Genomic DNA, 20,978 nt, shown 5'->3' with positions numbered 1-20,978 from the left:
AAAGCTGACAGCTGACAGTGGCCTAAGTCATCTAATTCCAATTAGTTGTTCATTATTTTCAAAATTACAACAGTCATGAAACTGTGCATCGAAGGTGTTTCGTGAAAACGGTTTGGCGTATTCGTAGCTTCCGTCGCAAAAGCAGAAACGCAATTAAACGGAACGCAATATAACATAAATTTAAGTAACGAAACTTGAAATTGGATAAAACGAATGCCTCTAGAGAGATAGACAACGCCGTGACATCGGGACGGTACTCATTTTCGACAGAAACGTAAACTTTGCTGTATTCTAACCTAACGAGCGTACACGTACGCGGGCCACCACTGAAATGATGTTTGTTTAACTTGTCGTTTGTTTGATTCGCGCCTAACCATCCGCCGCTGCAACGCCGCACGATTCTACCGAGGTATCGCATTGGTGGACCCGGCCGAAACTTAACTCTCTCTTTACTTCGCACTTGGCTCAGTCTTATTTACCCGCACGAAATATCGTAAACGTAAACAGATCGTAATAAAAGAGAATCGCGAGTAATTAGCATCGATTTAACGATACCGAGTGCGATTTAAGTACAGAGAGAACGAAGATCGAGATTACGATCCGTGTTTGAAGATCTGTCACGTTCGATTGACAGCTAGCACCCAACGATAGACAGAGCGCGCCACGCAGTCCCGACCAGAGACACGCAACCCGAATAACCTAGGACGCTTATCTTAGAAAAGAAACAGGTTGATCCGGCACGAGATCGAAACGGTACGCGAAGACAGGCGCCCTTGAGTCAAGGGTGCGAATCGAAAAATGCGAGTGATCCTGGAAAAAAAGGGCGTGTGAATGCCCGCCCGAGTCCCTGCCGTCCACTGTGACACGGGATAATGACACGATTGTCGCGTAAAAAACGAAAACCGGGCGCAAATCGAGAGCGGATTATTGATTACCTGGGTATGCAGTTCGGCGCTGTACGATCCACTTCCCAAGTGGCAAACAGCTTCATGGGAACGGGCCGGGTGGCCGGGGCTGTCGTCTTCGTACGCTCCGCCATTTTTGGCCCGTCGGCCCACAGAAACACTCACCACACCTCCAGTTCACCGCGTCTCGCGGCTGACTGACTAAGCCCGCTCGTGGCGCCATACGAACGACACTTTTACGATGCAACGAAGAGTTACGGAAAAGTACGTAGGCACCTCTCGGGCGTCGCAAGAATTAAACGTGGTTCGTTTATGTACCTGCTATGAAATTCCGTTCGACGAACGACGGTTCGATCGGTAACGTTTACCATAAACCAGTGGTTCTTAACCTGTGGTCCACGGACCTCATGGGGGTCATAGATACGTTAAGATTACGCAAGCTTTATGTTGAACCATTAGTCTAAATTATAGTCGTAGTTATAAGATAGTCGTTTGTACGTTTAGGTTTATTGTACCTTTTGTATATATATTTATAATTATTTTCTTGGCACAATAAACGTTCGTTACAAAAAAAGAGTCATAGATAAGTAGATATCGGAGGGTTTATGAACCAGCATACAAAAAATTTGTAATAATTTATCTTTTTGATGCTTTAACGTTATAATTATTAGACTAAAATGAATTTTTCAATTCAATGTCCTGAATTCATCATATACCTTGTTCAGAGAAATTACGAACTTGTTTAGCTAAACTCTTAATAAAGAAGAGAAATGTAGGGGTTCAAACCTTTGAAAACTTTCAAATGCTAATTGAAATTGAAATAAAAAATTCTCTAACAATATCTTTTTAAGAAACAAATTTTGCAAATACTTGGAAACACTTCAGAACTTCTTTAACAATTATTTTTATCTTGATGACGTTAAAATTGAACGTGGATCCATAATCCTTCCCTGTCTAATGCACATTGCATCGAAGATGCAAACTTGGCCAAGGACAAACTGGTAAATCTTAGAACCAAAAATTTACTAGAATTGAAACTAAAAAAATCTCGGGAATTCAGATGTTGCTTGTAAGCTTCTCATTATCCTGTTTGGTGTGTTATATTTGAACAATCAGGATTTTCGTTATTCTGAGGAACATGGTACAAAAAAAAAGGTTAAGAACCACTGTCGTAAAGTGTTTTTTCGACTTGATGAACGTGAACGGTCAGTTTTTGCAATTAACCTTCAAAAATGTAAAAATTCCTATATTGAAAACTTTTACCACGAATCTATTAATTTCATTGCAATTGGAACAAAATCAGTTCTAGATGCTATAATTTGAATTCTGTGTTTATCGATTTATTTCGAAACAATTTATACTATCAAAAATAATTCAACTACTTACAGAAACGAAGATCTTTTGGCAAAAATTAAGAGAAGAAAAACTCTAAATTTTTGTTATATCATGCAAGAACTTGTGTGACATCTGCTTATGAATCTATTTTCCTTAATTTTTGCCAAACAGTGGTCTCGTTTTTTATTTAATTTTCAATAATATATGATCCACATCTTATATTATTAAAACCTTTTTCAAATGTAAAACTTAATTTAAATTTCTACAGGAAAATTCTTCCTTTAGAAAACAATAAAGAACAATTAAAACTTAAACATGTTTTAATTCATGTCATCATATCATGAAGTTGAAATTACAGAAAATATTTCATATGCACCAACTTAATAAATTAATTTTGTTTACATTAAATAAAAACAAACAAGCCTGACCCTCAAACAAATTTATTTGACCCTTAAGTAAGTACACAGGGGTTTTTTAGAAAACTCGGGAGTACATTATATATTATTCGCTAATGTTGGTTATTTTTTACTTCAATTTAAAAAAAACTTAAATGCACTATTTACATAAAAAAAGTATGACAAAAGTGTTATTTATTTATAATTTAAATAGAAAGAAACAAATTGGAAGCTTCACAAACTCCCATGCACCTACTCAAGGGTTAAAAAATTTACTAGTTTCAAAAACCAGTTACCAATGATTTTTCACGTTTCTTTTTCATAAATACAGAACTAATATACATTTCACTTTTCAGCATATATTACAAACAGTAGGGTCGCTTAATTAGTAGAAATTCTTTTAATGAATGTTTTTATTAGAAAAATGCGTAAATGATAATAAGATACATGAATAATCAAATGGATATACGTTTTCAAAACATACTTCCAATTGTTTTATGTGATTAGCAATTAAATTAAGTGATATGATAACCACCACATGAAGATTGGCTGAATTCCTGCTACAAACAATATAAAATAGAGTCTCCTTTTGTTATCATAAGCTGTATAAGAACTATGATTCTGTGGTATAACCCTCAATTTTAACGACCGCGTAAGGAAAAAAGCTAATGATCCACTAAAGTACAGCAAAACCGTGTAATAACCGAGTTTTCGAAATACTAATGCACCTAGAAGAGCCGCGTTAATTCCAACGTATTTGTAGCTACAATAAGACAATAAATCGAATGTTGAAAGACTTGTTTCAATATTCATTATATAGAGAGTTACAGTGTGCACTACTAGTTCCATAATGCCCCATGCAAGAGCAGAACTAGCTCCAATACCTAATTGCTCTATATTAAAGCGTTCAGAAATCCCTAAAACTAATCCAGTCAATACTATATATGTTAAAAACGCCATTGTTGGTATATACATATCAGGCGCATTTTTCTCATAACGTGGTTGCAATGGTACACCCTGTTCATATTTCAGAGACCAGTCCTATTAAAAATATTAATCATTTATATCTACTCAAAGACAGATAGATTATTAACCTCTTGCACTATTTTCACGAGTCTGACTCGTGATGAAAATTTTAGGCCAAACTTGAATATCACGAGTCAGGCTCGTTCAATTTCATGTCAAACGTGAATAACTCGAGTGTGACTCGTAATCGACATTTCAACAAAACATGAATATCACGAGTCGAACTCGTAAATATCGATATTCCATCGATCGACATATCGTGTTTCAAGTTCCGATATTAGGGGGCTCGTTCCGATCAATCGGGCGTATGGGTTAGGCACGGTTTTTTCTGAATTTCAGCGTAGTGCAAGGGGTTAAGTATCGCATCCGCAGGGTATGGTGAAACAGATGGTACGACTGGCAAGATGATAATTCTATATATAAAGCTAATATGGAAATGAAGCTTTACGTGTATAAATTTTATTTCACGTTATTGATTTTAATTTTACACAAAAAATCATTCTCTTACCAGTTGCACCACAAATTTGCTACATCTTATATAATACTTACTTTGTGAGAAAATGGGAAGAACAACAAGGCTAGTTTTGTAAAAACATAGTCCGTGTCGACAGCAAAATAGTATCTTAAAGCTGTAATTGGCACAAATCTTTCAAATTGCTGTTTCCCAGACCCTACCAAAGCATTTCCATATTGTACAGCCATATTTGTAATTACTGGTTGCGTTAATAATTGTGTTGTAAATTTTGGTGAATAATTGTCTCCATAATTTTCGCTAGGTGGATAATTTGGTATTGGCGAAGGATTGAATCCATATGGTGGCGGGGTTTGTTCCGGTACATTGAAACCATATTCAGGTACCATACCATTGTTCATAGGAACTTGCTTTAAAAGATTAAAAGTATAACTTAAATATTCTATAATAAAGTATTTTTATATTACTTATCTTTCTTCAATTTTACCTGTTGATCGTACATATACGGATTCTGTGGCACATATGACGTAGCTAAACCAGCATTCGGATCTAATATCCTTTTTGGTTTTCCTATTAGAAATGTTTATTATTTAAATTAATTATACAAAAAACATTATACGACTAATTGGCGCAATAATACTGAATTTAAAACTTAAATGTCAAATATGAGACTATTGTAACGTATAAATGAATGTCACCATTTACTAAATAAAAAACGCTTAAAAATCCTAACCTTCCTACATTAATCTATACCATACTTTACACTATTATGACCCTCACGTTCTGTAGAATATTATAAGTAAATATTATTGTTTTCTATAAATACTAACTAATGTAAACAACGTATCTACACCACAAAATATAAAGAAGAAAAAAAACATTCTAATAACGTCATACATTCAACATTCAACAAACTCACCTCGACGTGCACTTGAATGATTATAATTCATGATTGTACAATTGAATTTGCCGTACTGCTTGTAAAAATACACTAGATATAACGAAATATTTATTGCCTGCGGGTTTAGATTTAATTATTTGGGCAGCGAAAATCGAAAACAGTGAAACAGTTCATGTTACACGTCGCCATACCCCGTCAGTCACTGCGGAATTTCCCACTCCTAACACATCGTGATTCTGTCATCTTGAACAAATGCACTTCTTGCATTACTGCAGTCGATTGTAGTCTTTTATTCATATTTTACGATTTTAATATTTAACTCAATGTATACATATACTCTTAAAAAACGTTAATACCTTTAAAGCTTTTGTTAGAAAGCATTTTATTAATTAGGTTGGCAATTAAATCGTATCGAATTAATTTACCCTTTGATATCATAAATATTGATTAATTTAAGTAATAATAACATTAAAGCGTATGTAACACTTTTAAAAGTAAATAAAGGGATTAATTTTGTTGGATAATAACGAAATGATAGTAAATACTAGTAGTACATACATATCATTTTAGTAAGAAGTACATATACAATGCTATAATATTTTTTATAATGCAATACAATATAAAAATATATTTATGCATTACTTTATTTATATTAATATTAACATTTATTATTAGTGTGGAAAAAAAATAAACAGGGGGCACCCGGGTTTGAACCGGGGACCTCTCGATCTGCAGTCGAATGCTCTACCACTGAGCTATACCCCCAATTGACAGACTGTTTTGATAATTTTAATTTAAATGGAATCACGACTATTTATATTATTATTTATATATAAAATTATTTGTCATATAAATTTCGTAAATGCAAAAAAATATATAATGTATATATTTTTTCTTTAAAAGTTACAAAGTTTATTAAATTCTGTATGCTATACTTTAACTTATACAATAGTATGTCATATAACAATAACAATAAATAGAATTATAGTTATATACTACTATAAATTCTCGACTTACACGAACTCAATATGTACCTAATAGTTACATATAGAATACTTTTTCTATTGATATCTCAGACGAGGTATACGAGTAGACCTTTCACCCAATGTATTTTTTCACCCCATTACCATTTGTGTGTCACTCGCAACGTTACCAACAGATTTAGAAATAAACACAAGAGGAAGTAAAACAGAAAATGAAATTACATAAATTTTAGTATTTTTTTAACGGAATGAAAGCTATATGATCCAGAATTGAGCATCAATCGATTAATTTCATTGGAGTAACCAATCGATTAAGATTATTTAACGATTTCAAGATTATTAAAATACGTAAGGATGTACCTCATTAACAACTACACCGAAAATCCTCTATTTTTTATTTTAAATTGTAATACTTTTATTATTATAATACTAAACTTTTCAATTTCGCCCAAAAATTTCAGCAGCTACTCAAATTTTTTTCTCAAAAGTGCGTAGGATTTCGAGGGTATGTGTATTCACCAAAAATGATTGTAATTGACCCCTGCAACTGAAAATAATTTTTTCAGAACGATTTGAAATTTTTTTTTTCGTCGAGAGTCACCTACCCCCTTGTCGAGTTTTCTTAAAAATTCGTTTTTGATTTTTAATAAATTTGTTTGACGATGTACGGAAATGTTACCTAATACTTTTTCAACGTCATTCACGGAAAGAAATAAAACTACGTATACCGAGAGCGGTTACTTATTTGAAAGTGATCCAAACCTAAATCGATCTGTATTCGACGAGTGTATCTGAATTTTTGTGGGAACTTCGCATACAATGAAATATTTTTGCGATTGTTACGACAAATGGAATAGTTTCTGAAGAACGTATGCGAAACTATTAGAAAAAGATCGCAGCCATTAGCTCATATTATTTGCTATGTAATTAATGATTGTAATATGCAGTAACAAGCGATAAAATTAATTACATACTAAATAATAATGACCCAGGTCTCACCACGAGGAGGTTGCTGCGAATGGAGACCCGCCCCAGCCTCGCCCCAACCACCCTCCTTTGGCGAGGAATCCTAACAAACACCTTTGGAAATTTTCTCCTAAGAGAAAAGCGATCGAAATTCGACCGTTGATAGAAACTAACAGCAAACTAATAGTTCTCAGAAGAAAATTCTGATAAACAGACCACCAATCTAACAAAATGTGGATACATGTGAAATGACATGTTTTCTAAAAACGAAATAAAAATGTGCAACTGCACGTACAAACTCCAACTACCATTTGGTATTAAAATACCAATATGTGATTTAATATTAATTGTTTCCACTCCAATCGACGTTGTATTACTATAGTGTCTAATAAGACACTGAAGAACGAAGTAATGTGCAATTGCACGTATGAACCTTGTCTTGTGGAATACTTATATCTATCTTAATATTAATCATTTTTATTTAAATATGGATTTGGGATTTTGGATTTGTTATTTAATATAGGCGCCCCAATTCGCTTATTTATCTTATAATCTATATACATTTACACTTAATTCTAACGCAATTTGTAGAAACATGAAGAAATGTGATATTTTCTTCTTGGTGTCTTCGTTAATTTCACGATGTTTTCCTAAAACATACACTTATATACAATAAATATAATTCACATAAAATAAAGAAACATGAGAGGATATTTTCTTCTTGGTGTTTTCATTAGTCCCACGATGTTTTCCTGAAACATAAATTGAGACAATAAATAGAATTATATGAGATAGGTACTTCCCTAAGAACAATGAAATTCGAATCTTGTATCTTGTAGTAGCTGTTAACATATGGAGTCTCTCCATTTACCCTTTTCAATTCCCTTCTTCTATGTTTATATACTCTGTAAAAAGAACTTATTCAAAGGATCAGTTGCTGAAATGAAAATGTATTAGTGGACACAAAAAGGAACAATTATGTACTGTCAAGACTCATGTTCATCGATCATTGCAAAATTGATATTATAAAATTTAGAAACATAAATATTACGTGATCGAAGTTGAATGAAAAGTTAAATTCGTCTCAGTATTAAGATGAATACTGAATAAATTGAAAATTTTATTTATTCGTTCCCGTAGATTTTATTTACCATTTCGTTTCTCAAATAAAATTGACGATTGTAAAATTGAGCAATCAAAGTATTTTCTTTTTATTATATACGTGAATTAAATATCATTCTTGATATATAGCAATAAATATTTATAAGAGTATGTACTTTAAATATTACACGATGAAGAAAACTATGTTGAAGAAACTTGAAAAAAATTGCAATAATTATATTTTACTGTATTGAATACTAAGTTAGGTTCGTAAAAAGAAGCAATGACGAATACAGATATCGATTCTACGCGGAAATTAACTCTCAATATGAAATATCAAATTGCAATTTTGCATACCCTTTTGATGCAAGTATTTTATTTTTCATCGATTGAAACAATGATCGCGGACAAACTTTGATTTTTGCAAAGAATTCCGAATATTTATAAAAAAATCCACTATTTATAAAGAAATATTGCAGTCGAAAAAGTCACTATATCTCGTAAAAATTAACAACTCTAACAATGAATAATTAGTGATATACTTTGATAGTGAATTCCATCTACGATCAATTTGATAAAAAATATAGCATTTTTAAATATATCACAAATCTGTGATAAAATTTATGAATACAGGAAAATTATGAGTTTATAAAAATTACAAATTTTTACACGTTATGAAGGATGAAACATTTAATGTATATACAACAGTACTTTCAAGCAGTATTTCTATTGACGAATATATAAAAGAAAGATATATTTCACATAGAATAAATTGTCCACTTGTAAATTCAAATAACAACCCGTGAGTGGACCATTCTTTCTTTCGCAACGCTAATTTATAAAATGCAAAAGTCGCGAGGAGTGCTTATTATTCGAAAAATTAACCACACAGGGTTGCTTTATTTATTAAATCGCGTGCACCTATATTAAATAATACGCAACACTAATTTTAATAAGAAAGTTGAGCCATTCGAGGCTTTGTTTAAGTATAGCTGCGTCGTGATGATCTTCAAGCAGTGGCCAGCGTCATATTTTGGGCATTAAATCGCAACGCTACTTATAAAAAACACGATATATCAAAATCGCAACGCTAATTTATAATATAAAAATTCCAAACGCGATTTATAACCATAAAAGCAACCGCAAATGGTGATTGTTCGCAACACTACCCTGAAAAGCAAACGCGAAAAATAGTAATTTGCAACGCTAAGAGCAAACCGATCAGTGCATTCGCAACGCTATTCTTAAATAACAATAAAAGCAATCGCGTATGGAATTCGCAACACTACCCTGAAAAGGAAACGCGAAAAATAGTAATTCGTAACTCTATAAGCAAACACGATTATTGTATATTCGCAACTCTATCTTTAATGGAAATATTACATTTATTTCGCAACGCTAATGCAAATCGCGTTTTGCCTCAAAATGCTGGATCAGGTGCTGGCAGCGTTGGTAGTAGATGCAAATACACATGCATGAAATAAACTAACTACTGCAAACTACTATTAACTAGAGTGGCACATGTTGGGATGAAGTGAGACATTTTATTTATCGCAACACTACGGGGTAAACAACGCGATAAATCAACAATCGCAACGCTAATTTATAATATAAAAATACCAAACGCGATTTATAGCAATAAAAGCAATCGCGAATGGTAATTATTCGCAACGCTACCCTGAAAAGCAAACGCGAAAAATAGTAATTCGCTACTCTAATAGCAATCGCGTTTACTAATAATTCGAAACGCTATTTTTAAAGCAAACGCCCGGTTCCTAAGTTTGCACAAAAACAATCGCGAATCACGTTTAGTCGCAACACTGACATATCAACGCGATAAATATTTATTCGCAACTCTACGAGCAAACGCGAACATTGTATTATTCGTAACGCTAACTTTAATCAGGGTGTGATAGTACATGTAAATTCACATGTACTGGCCACAAACTAACTACTTCTATTACTACAGTTAGGGTAGAATTTGAGCATCGAAAATATCGCAACGCTAAAGAAAAAATCGCACGATAAATCAGGATCGCAACGCTAATTTATAATATGAAAATTGCAAACGCGGTTGACATCCATTATATATATAAAAGAGTAAAAAAGCAATCGCGAATCGTGATTATTCGCAACGCTACCCTGAAAAGCAAACGCAAAAAATGGTAATTCGCAACTCTACGAGCAACGCGTTTATTAATCAGTCGCAACGCTATTTTTAAGCAAACATTCAGTACCTAGGTTTGCATGAAAACAATCGCGTATCGTGTTTAATCGCAACGCTAACCTGAAAAGGCAACGCGAAAAATAACAGTTCGCAACTCTACAAGCAAACGCGATAATTGCACATTCACAACTCTATGTATATGTTAACCGCGAATTGCTCTGATGGCTGGCATGTATGGTGCAATCATGTACAGAGTATATGCATACGTGCAGCCAGCCAAGAAAACAAACTAACTACAACTACAGACGAGTTTAGTGACAAAGTAGTAACAGGAATGACTTTCCATTCTCATCCAAAGATGAAGATGAAAAGCCATTTGTTGTAGCCCACTCTTGAAACAATTTGTTAGGGCCTCTTCAGCTCATATAGAGCCTTTTCTTTCTTCGGCGGTCCTGCCGAAACCTGAAACTTACTTAAGACTGGGCTCGAGATTTTGTGCAATACGTAGTCTTCCAACAATATACGAATTGTTGGTCGAGCATACATGGTGAATCTCGAGCGGGACGAGCGTTTCGTAAGGGACCTAATCACGATCGCGAGCGCGAAAGAGCGACTTTAAGAGTCGCGCGATTCGAGAAGTCGAAAATAAAGCTAAAACAAACAGCATACACCGTTTGAATCAGCAAGATTTCTACTCTCGAAATCGTAACTACAGGAACAGAACTGTCACGCGAAAACACGCCTACCCGAATAACTAATGTGACAGCCCTGCCCTGACCCTACCTACTTAGATTAAGCACACACACCAGAAAGTTACCTACCTACCTAACCCTATATTTAAAAAATTGCAAAACTCATTCTCGCAAACAAACACTCCACGGTTCTCATTCTCAATGTCCGGGCGCGACCTAAACTAGAGAGGATTCCCCGGGGTTCCTCCGACACCCGGACATAACTGACTTCAATCACACTCTAATTGTGTACGTACCAGTTTTGGCAGTGGACTGACAAAGGCTAGTGCCCATTGCGTACTTCTATTATTTATGTAAAACATTTTAATATATCTAATATAGTCTTTACTAAAATATACTTTATGTATGATTATATAAAATTGAGAAGCTAATTCATCGAGTATTTTGTAATATTATTGTTGTATATGCAATATGAACAATTATCAAGTAAATAATAACTAGAAAACATTTAGAAGTTTAATATTATTATGATTGATTGATAGTGTTAAAAAATTCTCTTTGTAAATTGTAATAAACTTTTGAAACGACGCACTTGCACAACCTAACCACAACACACACATGTGGACAGTACGTCGTGCACGATTCACTGAGCAATGTCAGTCGCCAATATATCGTTGAATTGTTATAAATTAAGTCATCGTGCCCCGTTGCCTTCGCTCACCCAAGTAACACCTGGGCACGTGAATGAGTTCAGGCAACGAACACGGAAAAATTAATCTGAAAATCCTGACTAGAAAAAATGATTAATAAACTAAACGGTATTTCTCATTTAATTCTTAAGTGAAATTACTCGATTTGTTTCATAGAATATATCAATAATAAAATTCGTTAATATTAAAAAATGTTATTCTCAAAGAAAATCATTCTAATTGAAATTTAATTATTTAATAGGAAAAACTTCGATCAAGATTCTATAATAAAATATATTACTTTGAAAATTTATTGAATTATTAATTCAAGTTAACTATCATCGGTAGATTCTGTCGTCAACGTAAATTTTTTAGGAAGATAAAAATGATATACAATGCTTGTTACCATGACTCGAGAATCTACCAGTCGCGAAATGTTTTCTTGTGCGTGAAATCCATCATACTTTATAATAATGACGAAAACAATCAATATTCAATAATATATATTTCATATATAAGAATTTATTATATTACAAGATATTACTATTATGAGAATCATCATTTTATGATGAAGATAATCATAAGCGAAGAAATTTAATATTTCCCATTGGAATTGTCCTATTTTCATTAACCAGTCAACAGGTTGAAAATATTCATTTGATGTATATTTAACATATTTAAAAAACGCGGTGCACAAGAAATCCTTAGCCTGCACTAAATAAATATAACAATTGATGTTACTACTCACGGGTATTGAAAATACCCGCGGTCACTAAACTCGTCAAAAATACTAAGTATACAACTGGTCACCCGTGTTGATTCGGATCTTTCATCCTACAACATGGTTGGGGACCAGAGGAACACAAACATGTGACTTACCAGTGATGACTGGAAATCATCCAAGTCCTCCATCAGTCAGCATGGTCCTGCTGGTTAGGTTCAGATCCAGAAACTGTAAGAAGAAGGCAAGAAAACAATTAAAATCTATTGTTAAAATTATAGAGATTTTTAATTAACAAATTTCAAAGTATTTTATACTTACGTTGTTCGTTCGTGGTCCACCGCCCGATAGCCCTCTGGATACGTCTGCTGGATACCAGGATCAGGTTTAGAGACTGTAAAAAGAATGCAAGAAATCAATTAGAATCTGTTAAAATTATAGAGATTTGTAATTAACAGATTTCGAAGTATAAATTTATACTTACGTTGTTCACTCGTGGTCCACCGCCCGATAGCCTTCTGGATACGTCTGCTGGTTTTCAGGATCACGTTCAGAGACTGTAAGAAAACTGTAAGAAAACAATTAGAATCTATTGTTAAAACTACACAGATTTTTAATTAATAAATTTCAAAGTATAAATTTATACTTACATTGTTTGCTCGTGGAGCACCGCCCAATAATCCTCTTCAGTGATGCACTGACTCTAACCACGGTAACGGAGAATTTTGATTTCAAATTAAAAAGATAATCAAGTTTATTAGATATTAAATTAGATTACCGCGACCGAGGATTCATATCGGCGAACAAATGATTCTATTCTCGCGGTTCATAAAACAAGAAGAGCCACGATGCTCTGAAAGTAATTTAATATTGTGTAAGAAACACTGCTTCTATTCTCGCGTTTGCCTAACACCGTAAACGACAACGTACTTGGGGTCACTTTGCCCTGAGAAACAAACTTGTTGCTACGCACAATCACTGAATCTACCGGCCGCATTGCGCGCGGCCAACAAATTTCCTGGAAAGAAAATAGCTGAAAAGAAAGGGACAGGAGACAAGAAATACAACAAGCACACCTGTGCTTTGCCTACTGGTTTTCTTATTTTCTTCTTACTCAAGTACGTCGACAGAAACACTGCTTTACTCAGTACTGTTGTATACATAGTTTGTCACGTAAAAGGTTAATGCCACGAAGGCGAAATATCCTCGAACAATGCGCAATTTCAACGATAAAATAGCCACGAAAATAATTACAAGTAAATTGATTTAATTTGTAAATATTACATCACTAATTTTCATAGTTAGAGTTGTAAGCATGATGTTTATTTTATCGAATGTTACAATATCCCGTAATTTTTATAAATATTCCGAAATTTTCAAAAATTAAAGTTCGTTGGTTATTTATGCTTAAATAGCATATTCCAACTATGCAGCTTCCACGGTTTCTTAAACTTGCATCGAAATATGAATGCAAATTCCAATTATGACAATTCACAGAGAAAGAAATATAAACAATCAATGAAATCAATAACACTCAGAAATATTCAATCGCGATCAGAATACAGTTAAATATAAATTATTCCAATTTATCGTTGATATCTACCGACGCCATTTCGATATATATCCAAGTGGATAAAAAGTTTGTTAACGATTTCCGTATTTCATTTAACAACAACAATTTAATAAAGAAATAAAAATATATAAATATTAATATGCCCGTTAATTTTTGTTATAATTGTTTAAACGTTACCAATATTCCCTTTGAAAGTCGAGTTGTCTGCCATCTATCATGGTGTTGTCTACGCGCCAATAAAGCCTTCCATGGCGTCGAATTTCGAATCAGAGACTGCAACAGAACTAAAATACAAATTAAATCATAATTAAACAATAATTGATAATAATGAGGAAATATCAAAAGGTTAGAAATACGTACTTCGTTGGTTATTATTTCTTATATTTCGAAAAGGAATTTCTTGATTTCGAGCTCCAGTAAGAGACTGTAACAGAAACGAAATAAAGATCCATTAAAGTACATAAACGATTATTATAATTAAGTAACGATTAAATCGAAACCGTATTGCAAGAGATCGTAATTAAAACGCGAGTAGTAATAATGGAAAGATCAACAGGTTAGAATTACGCACCTCGGTCGTGAAACGCCGACACGTCTTGACACGTCCTGTTACGTTTATTTTCAAAGTACGAATGATGGCCCTTCGGCTGTGCCCGATAACGCTCGCGAATTAGGTGGCGGGGCGGGGGAACCACCGATGTCTCGCGAAACTTGTATTACGAACCCGAGGGATGCCTCAGGTAGAAACCGCGGATACAAAACAAACAAACGAGGACTTACTAAACAACGTAAATACCTTGACTTTAGAATCGTATCGATGGATAGCGATATAATGTACAAATTAAACATAACTCACACTTTTGTCGATTTATAGAAGCAGATGACAAGATTTTTGAATTTGTTAACGTTATTCACTTCGATGATTATGTGGAAATTATTTACAACTTTAATTCAAAGAATCGCGAATAATTCGTACTTCTCAACTCATATGCATTTACATACAACTACATAGTCTGTTTGCCTATCACACTAATTCAGTGAGTTTCTCAACTGACCGCCATCCATGAGAAGAGGACGCTAAAATCACTTCTTGATTTTTAGGTCGGTATGGCAGTCAGATTGGGCCACGGAAGCTCATAAGGTGTAAGGCCTACTCGTATACCTTGTCTGTGTTGATACGTCACTGAGACGTAACTAAGCAACCCTTACATTAACTGGTAGCGGCATCAGAGGGTTGCCAGTGCGCGTCCCACCCTCGCGTGGTGCGCTTCACAATCGTCAAAACGAACAAACCTCGTGGACGAAACGTTACTCAGTGTCATAAACATATTCGAAGATTGCACACACCTCGAAATGGGAAAAAGGCAAACGCTGATGGTACAATTTTTTAGAAAGTAAGAATCACATTAATTAAGCAACCCTTTACTTGGTAATTACACGATCAAAATGAAATAATTTGTATTTAGAATTAGAAACGCACGTGTAATGCTTGCAGTAAAAGGCAGTGATCCCTTGCTTTCGCTTTCGAGCACACTGAGCCAATAACAAGATAAATATATCTTAAAGCACTTTTCGAATTTCTTTTTTATTCTCCTTCTCCTACCTTTTGTGTCAGAGTTCCAACGAATTGTTTACGAACAACGCAGCATCTTCGATGTTACATCGTCTTATTTAGCCATTTTAAGTGCACCGTTCTAATGTTAATAGAGAGGCTGTTCACGTTGCATCTCTGAAAATACTTCGTAGCAAGATTCATTTACGAGTATAAACGTAATACGAGGTCGACACTTCTTTCAGAAGAAGTATATTGTCAAGCTCAATTACATAAAGTTTATTTTATTATCGTACATTCATTTCTCCCACTTCACTCGCTAAGAATAAACGTTTTCCTCTGAGAATCTGCTGCACGCGTTATCGTAAAATAAAAAGCAGACACCGCTCTCACCGATCAATCGCGTAGACACTTATCCGGGGAGATGCTCGATTTACTTCAGAACCGAAAATAGTGCACGACAATTTTCATTTTCCATTCATTTGGTGCAAACAAATTGCTAGCACTTCATCGAAGGGATAAACGCGCCTTCTGCTATCAGACTGTGCGTACCCAACGATTGTTCCCGTGCTTTGCTGGCGATCGGTAATCGTAGATCATCGATTCGGTGACCAATAGACACAATGAATCGAGCGTTGCTGCACGGCGTCACGTAATCTTACATGAAACCGGAGATGTTATCATTAAATATTAACGACGCGCCATCACGAAGAGCGAAGGCCTACGCGAATTATTAACGGAGCAATAACGATCGACGTGCGGCACGGTGAATCAACGAAATAACGATTTTCAGTCATCGCCGCGTTACGGGCAACACGTGCACGTGGGTTCGTTGTACGTGTGTATATATATCATTAAACGTGCGCCACTTTGTTAGGGTCGGCTACTCCCGATTCAGTCCCTGAGGCGTAACATTCTTCGAGTGTAGATTGCACTTCTTATCGGCCCCTGGAATCTTTCAATCGATGTAAACGACACTGCATTCCTGCCCCATACGGGTTTCTGCAAATCTCGATCGCGACGAATGTCCCTTGCGGGTACTCATTAAACTTTTCACGATAGGGTCGTTAAATCGCTCGTTGCGTAACTAGCTCGAAAGGAACATTAACGTTCTCATCTTTTCAGATTGCTTTCATCTTCCCAATTAAAACTTTACGTGTTTAATAACCATGTTACGAGCTATCGTTCTTAACACTTTGACGGCCGCTGTCACGTATACGTGACTTTGCGAGCTAGCAAACGTTGGCCACTGTCACCATTTCATTATGCATTCAACTTATTACGTTTGTTGAGGTTACATCTATAATTCCTTATAATAATATTTCTATCTCACTTTGATCTACAATATCAGTGTTAACTTCAGAAAATTGGTTGCATAAAAATCTGAAACGACGAAATACGGATGTGAAGATCGATTTATTCTTTCGTATCCTTGGTGTGTATTACCTACAGTTGCATAAAAAAGCGCAGTCGTGACGATAATTATTTCGTCACGAGACCTCTACGGTCGATACGTCGTTAAGAATGCACACCCTCTCTAACATGCGTGTGACAATTTCCGTACACTTTCAAGCGTAATTTTTAACCGCCGACGAACAGTTTCGCGTGTTCTTTTCGCTCGAGGGACCCCGGCGTAAGAATCGCGACGGTGTAACGCAGAATTTTCTGAACAGATAGATCCGTAACTTTAAAACCACTATCGATTCTCACGTACTGTTACACACATTACAGAGTTGAAGTCTGGTTCCACGATAGCGTGACACGTGACGGGAAACAGCCTAAGAACGTAGACACCGCTGTTTAAGAACGATAGTAACACCGTTCGAATTGCAGAGAAAATTGCCTCGATGACACACACACACGAATGTTTTCCATTTCGTGACAATAATTGAAATTAATTATCTGGGATGATAACCGAAATAGAAATGCTTCAGTAATAGTTTCCTCTTTATCGTTTGGTTCTACCGTCGAGATCGTAATGGCGGATATATCGATGATTCCATCGCGTTTCTCACTTTCCATGATAGTACACTCGAATCGAAACACTATTTCGCAGGTAACCTCAAGGACATACGTCGACAGCCGCCTGGAAGCAATAACGTTTAGTGCTACTGTGTCAGTAGCGTGCTCAGCTGTCCGTTGCTAATTTCTTATCAAACTTCTTTTCCCTTGAAAATCAATCGATTCATATCGCTCTATTTTCCGGGCACATACTCGCGCCTGAACACCCAACTTTTTGATGCACTTGTTTCTGTGGCTTCTCCATAATAGTAAAGTTTATTGCATTATAGATTTATCATCGTATATTTAGACGTTTGTTTTTATGTGGTTTATGTTATATACAATATTTCTGTTAAAAATGTTGAATCTGTTACAATTTATTAATTCACAACACATTAATTGATTCTTGTTAGTTAACGTACAAAAACTAATACTTATAGTCTTAACTTATTTTATCATACAATTTCTAATCCTAAGACCTAATCCAGACCTAATTGCTTGAATTTTCATAATTAATTTATGTCCTATGGAAAATCTAATAAAATTGCTTTGAATAATCACATCGATCTATACACAATAAAACAATGTTCCATTATTTTTATATGAAATAAAATTAATATCTTGTACAAGATAATATAGTTACAAATAAATATAAATATATATAAATATAGTTACAAGATATTAATTTTATTTTATATAAAGATAATGGAACATTGTTTTAATGCGTATAGATCGATGTGTTTATTTAAAGCAATTTTATTAGACTTTCTATTGGACATAAATTAATTATGAAAATTCAAGCAATTAGGTCTGGATTAGGTCTTAGGATCTCATTAGAAATCGTACGATTAAATAAGTTAAGACCATGAGTATTAGTTTTTGTACGTTAATTAACAAGAATTAATTACCTTTGTATAAGTTCGTGTAAATTAAATGAAAAATGATAAATTGATATTTAGTTTATTTTTCGACACGAATGGTGTGTTCGTCTATAAGTATTGTAATATGTAATACATGACGTACCAATCGATTGTTACTTGAAAGTCAAATGAAATTGTTTCAAATAAAATATTAATCTTTTCATTATATACATATTATTCATTGTTCATTTAATATAGATCAATGGAGTGTTCTAAATAATACATTGATTATATTTAAAGATAATGGTAAAGGCTATGGTTTCAATGTCACTAAATGAAATATACATATGTATGATTTTAGATTTGATACTAATACTGTCATACTAATCTGATTATCATAATTCTAAACTAGAAAACATGATTAGATTATAGAAACTGAAATTTTAAAAATAAATAATAAATTTATTGAGTAAATGCAGTTCGTGATTAAATAGTTTTCTCTATACTATTAGTCTATTACTCTATTATTCTATAGATGTATTCCTAGTTGTTCTAATTAAAATTGTAACATTAATTAAAGCTAATAGGGTATTTACTGAATGAATACATGTTACAAACAAATAATACAAATCTAGTTTTTCTGATTCTGTACTAGTGCTTGTTTACTGTGACATCCGTTGAATTATTCTTTAACTTATGCTAACTGAACTCTAAAAATTCCTTCATTATCATTTTGATCCATCCATAAAAAAAAAACTGTAATTTAGTTCTGTAGTCTAATCAGTAAGAAACTCAGCATTATTTACGACGCGGAATATTAGGTTGAACCGCGAAAATGTTAATTTGTAATCGTCTCGATACCAGTAACTTTGCATGGAAACCAGTTTCTCTGTGATAAGTGAAAGGCAATTAAAACGACTGAAACGAACGAGCTATGCTTCTTAGCTCGCTTACTTTTTCTCCAGCTGCTTATCAAATTCTACGTTTTATCACGCTTCTTTCTTTACTGCACAGCAGCACGTTTCAGAGCCCAAAAACTAGTAGACTTTTCAGAAGTCACAATAAATTTCTCAATCTTACCTACATTTTAAAAAACAATATTTAACGTCATAAATGTTCCCTGCTTTCCAGTTCTCAAAATTGATTAAGCTTCGTAAAGGTTCATTTAACGATAAAAATGACAGAACTTTATTTGAGAAAACGTTTAATTTGTTATTAATCCTGCGTAATAATGTTTTTATTTCCGCGAAAGTCGACAAAAATTCCGACAAAATTACAACGATAGTTGCACTAACCAGAAATCTGAGCCTGTCGTTTCGACGGGGCTGGTTGTTCCAGCGTTAATGATTCATTGCAGGTGCAAACGACACGCTTCGCACGAAGCGCAGAGGTCGTTCGAGTTTCCTTTTACGTTTCTTAACGATCACTATGCGTTTGGACAACGGTCATTGTTGCACCTTCGATCGTATTCTAATCTCGTTTGTCTCTAGACGATGGTTAAAAGAAAATTTAAGGCGGCGACCTTGCCGTGAAATCTAGCATAATGGTTCCCTGCTGGTGATAGGTGTTGTGACGTTAGGTTTCTATGGCAGCGAGTGACCTGGTCAGTTCACCACGTGGACAGTAACCGAGCTTTAAATTCGGGTCGAGTTTAGTGATAAGTGCCTGATAGGATCTGCGATCGTGTCAGGTTTTCTTCAGGGAACGAGGCCTCGGTGTCTGTCGGTCGATTATTAACGAAAACCATTCTTTATCCTCAACTTATAACGAGTTCGTTGGAAAACTGGACGCGAAATCGATACCGCCTCGACTTGGGAGCAACGAAAAAATTTCTACGCATTTTGTTGCTCGCCAGTAGCATTGCTGCATCGTTGCGGATTTGTCTGACACTTGAACGTTCCAGGACCGGTGATTATTATTGGTACGGCTGTGGGGGGTGTTCGGTTTCAGTCACGCAGGCGGCTGTGTTTACTCCTATCGCGCAGCAGTAGTTTAAACGCCTTCAGTCAAACAGTAGATACGGATAGTCGTGGAATTACACGATACAAAAAAGATTCTGGAGGGATTACGAAACTCCCCACTACATTTGTTACTCGTAATCGAGTTATATTCGTAGCTCGCGATTTTTATACAGGATGTTTCAAACGATGCGGGCGTATCTTCACAGGCAAATTCGTTTCACGTAAATGATAAAAAAATGTTCGCGTAAACGTTCAGTCAGGCAACTAAGCAACTGGTGTAACATGAAAACAGTTATGATTGGAAAATGAGGAAGGAAATATATTCACGTACGAAGTTACGTCGGTAATTTATGAATTTAATTATTGATTATTGAAAGAAATGAGTGCAATAAGTATTTAGTTGTATTTACTTATTTAACACCGTACAATTATATGACAACTAAACCTCATAACTGACATTTATAAAAGAACAGTACGTTTAGAAGACATAGAATTATGATTATTAGATAGAGTAAGCTATTTGTCATAAGTTTGTAACTCCTCGTCGACAGGTATAAAGCAGAGATGCTAATAGAATAAATTTTTCGACCAAAAATAGGTTCTTTTTAATGTTATATGAGACACCTTATGTACGAACTATCAATTCATTTTCGAACAATTTTAATTCTCAAAAAACTA

General features: G+C 34.5%; 2 protein-coding genes and 1 non-coding gene across 7 annotated transcripts in view; all 3 read right to left on the bottom strand.

The window, feature by feature from the left end:
• Positions 1–1,120, bottom strand: part of Krt95d (phosphofurin acidic cluster sorting protein KrT95D) — a 110,049-nt gene extending 108,929 nt beyond the window's left edge. For all 5 annotated transcript variants that reach the window (XR_013081061.1, XM_076781988.1, XM_076781990.1 and 2 more), the window contains exon 1: positions 936–1,120. Coding sequence is in view for 4 of the 5 variants with exons in the window: in XM_076781988.1 (XP_076638103.1) it covers positions 936–1,039 (104 nt within the window). In the remaining variant the exon portion in view is untranslated. The remainder of the gene's footprint in view (positions 1–935) is intronic.
• Positions 1,121–2,542: 1,422 nt separating this feature from the next.
• Positions 2,543–5,282, bottom strand: Yif1 (Yip1d-interacting factor 1). The gene is made up of 4 exons (XM_076781857.1): positions 5,053–5,282; positions 4,621–4,703; positions 4,211–4,543; positions 2,543–3,676 (listed from the first exon to the last, which is right to left on the bottom strand). Exons 1-4 carry the CDS (start codon positions 5,081–5,083, stop codon positions 3,146–3,148), a joined length of 978 nt encoding a protein of 325 aa, XP_076637972.1. The 5' UTR covers positions 5,084–5,282; the 3' UTR covers positions 2,543–3,145.
• A 445-nt stretch (positions 5,283–5,727) lies between these two features.
• Positions 5,728–5,799, bottom strand: Trnac-gca (transfer RNA cysteine (anticodon GCA)). Its single transcript has one exon. It is a non-coding gene; the product is annotated as a tRNA-Cys (tRNA).
• Between the last annotated feature and the right edge of the window lie 15,179 nt (positions 5,800–20,978).

The sequence above is a fragment of the Colletes latitarsis genome, chromosome 14 (assembly GCF_051014445.1).
Source record: "Colletes latitarsis isolate SP2378_abdomen chromosome 14, iyColLati1, whole genome shotgun sequence".
NCBI classification, from domain to species: domain Eukaryota; kingdom Metazoa; phylum Arthropoda; class Insecta; order Hymenoptera; family Colletidae; genus Colletes; species Colletes latitarsis.
The sequence above is the reverse complement of the archived record's forward strand: the minus strand, read 5'-3'. Positions and strand labels throughout refer to the sequence as shown.

Bases quoted from the DNA above. Each gene is read 5' to 3' on its own strand.
- Yif1 (XM_076781857.1), bottom strand. From the start codon at position 5,083: ATGAATTATAATCATTCAAGTGCACGTCGAG. The intron at 4,704-5,052 runs GTGAGTTTGTTG...CATTTCTAATAG, and splicing joins TCATTCAAGTGCACGTCGAG to GAAAACCAAAAAGGATATTA. The intron at 3,677-4,210 runs GTAAGTATTATA...TATTTTTAATAG, and splicing joins TCTTCCCATTTTCTCACAAA to GACTGGTCTCTGAAATATGA.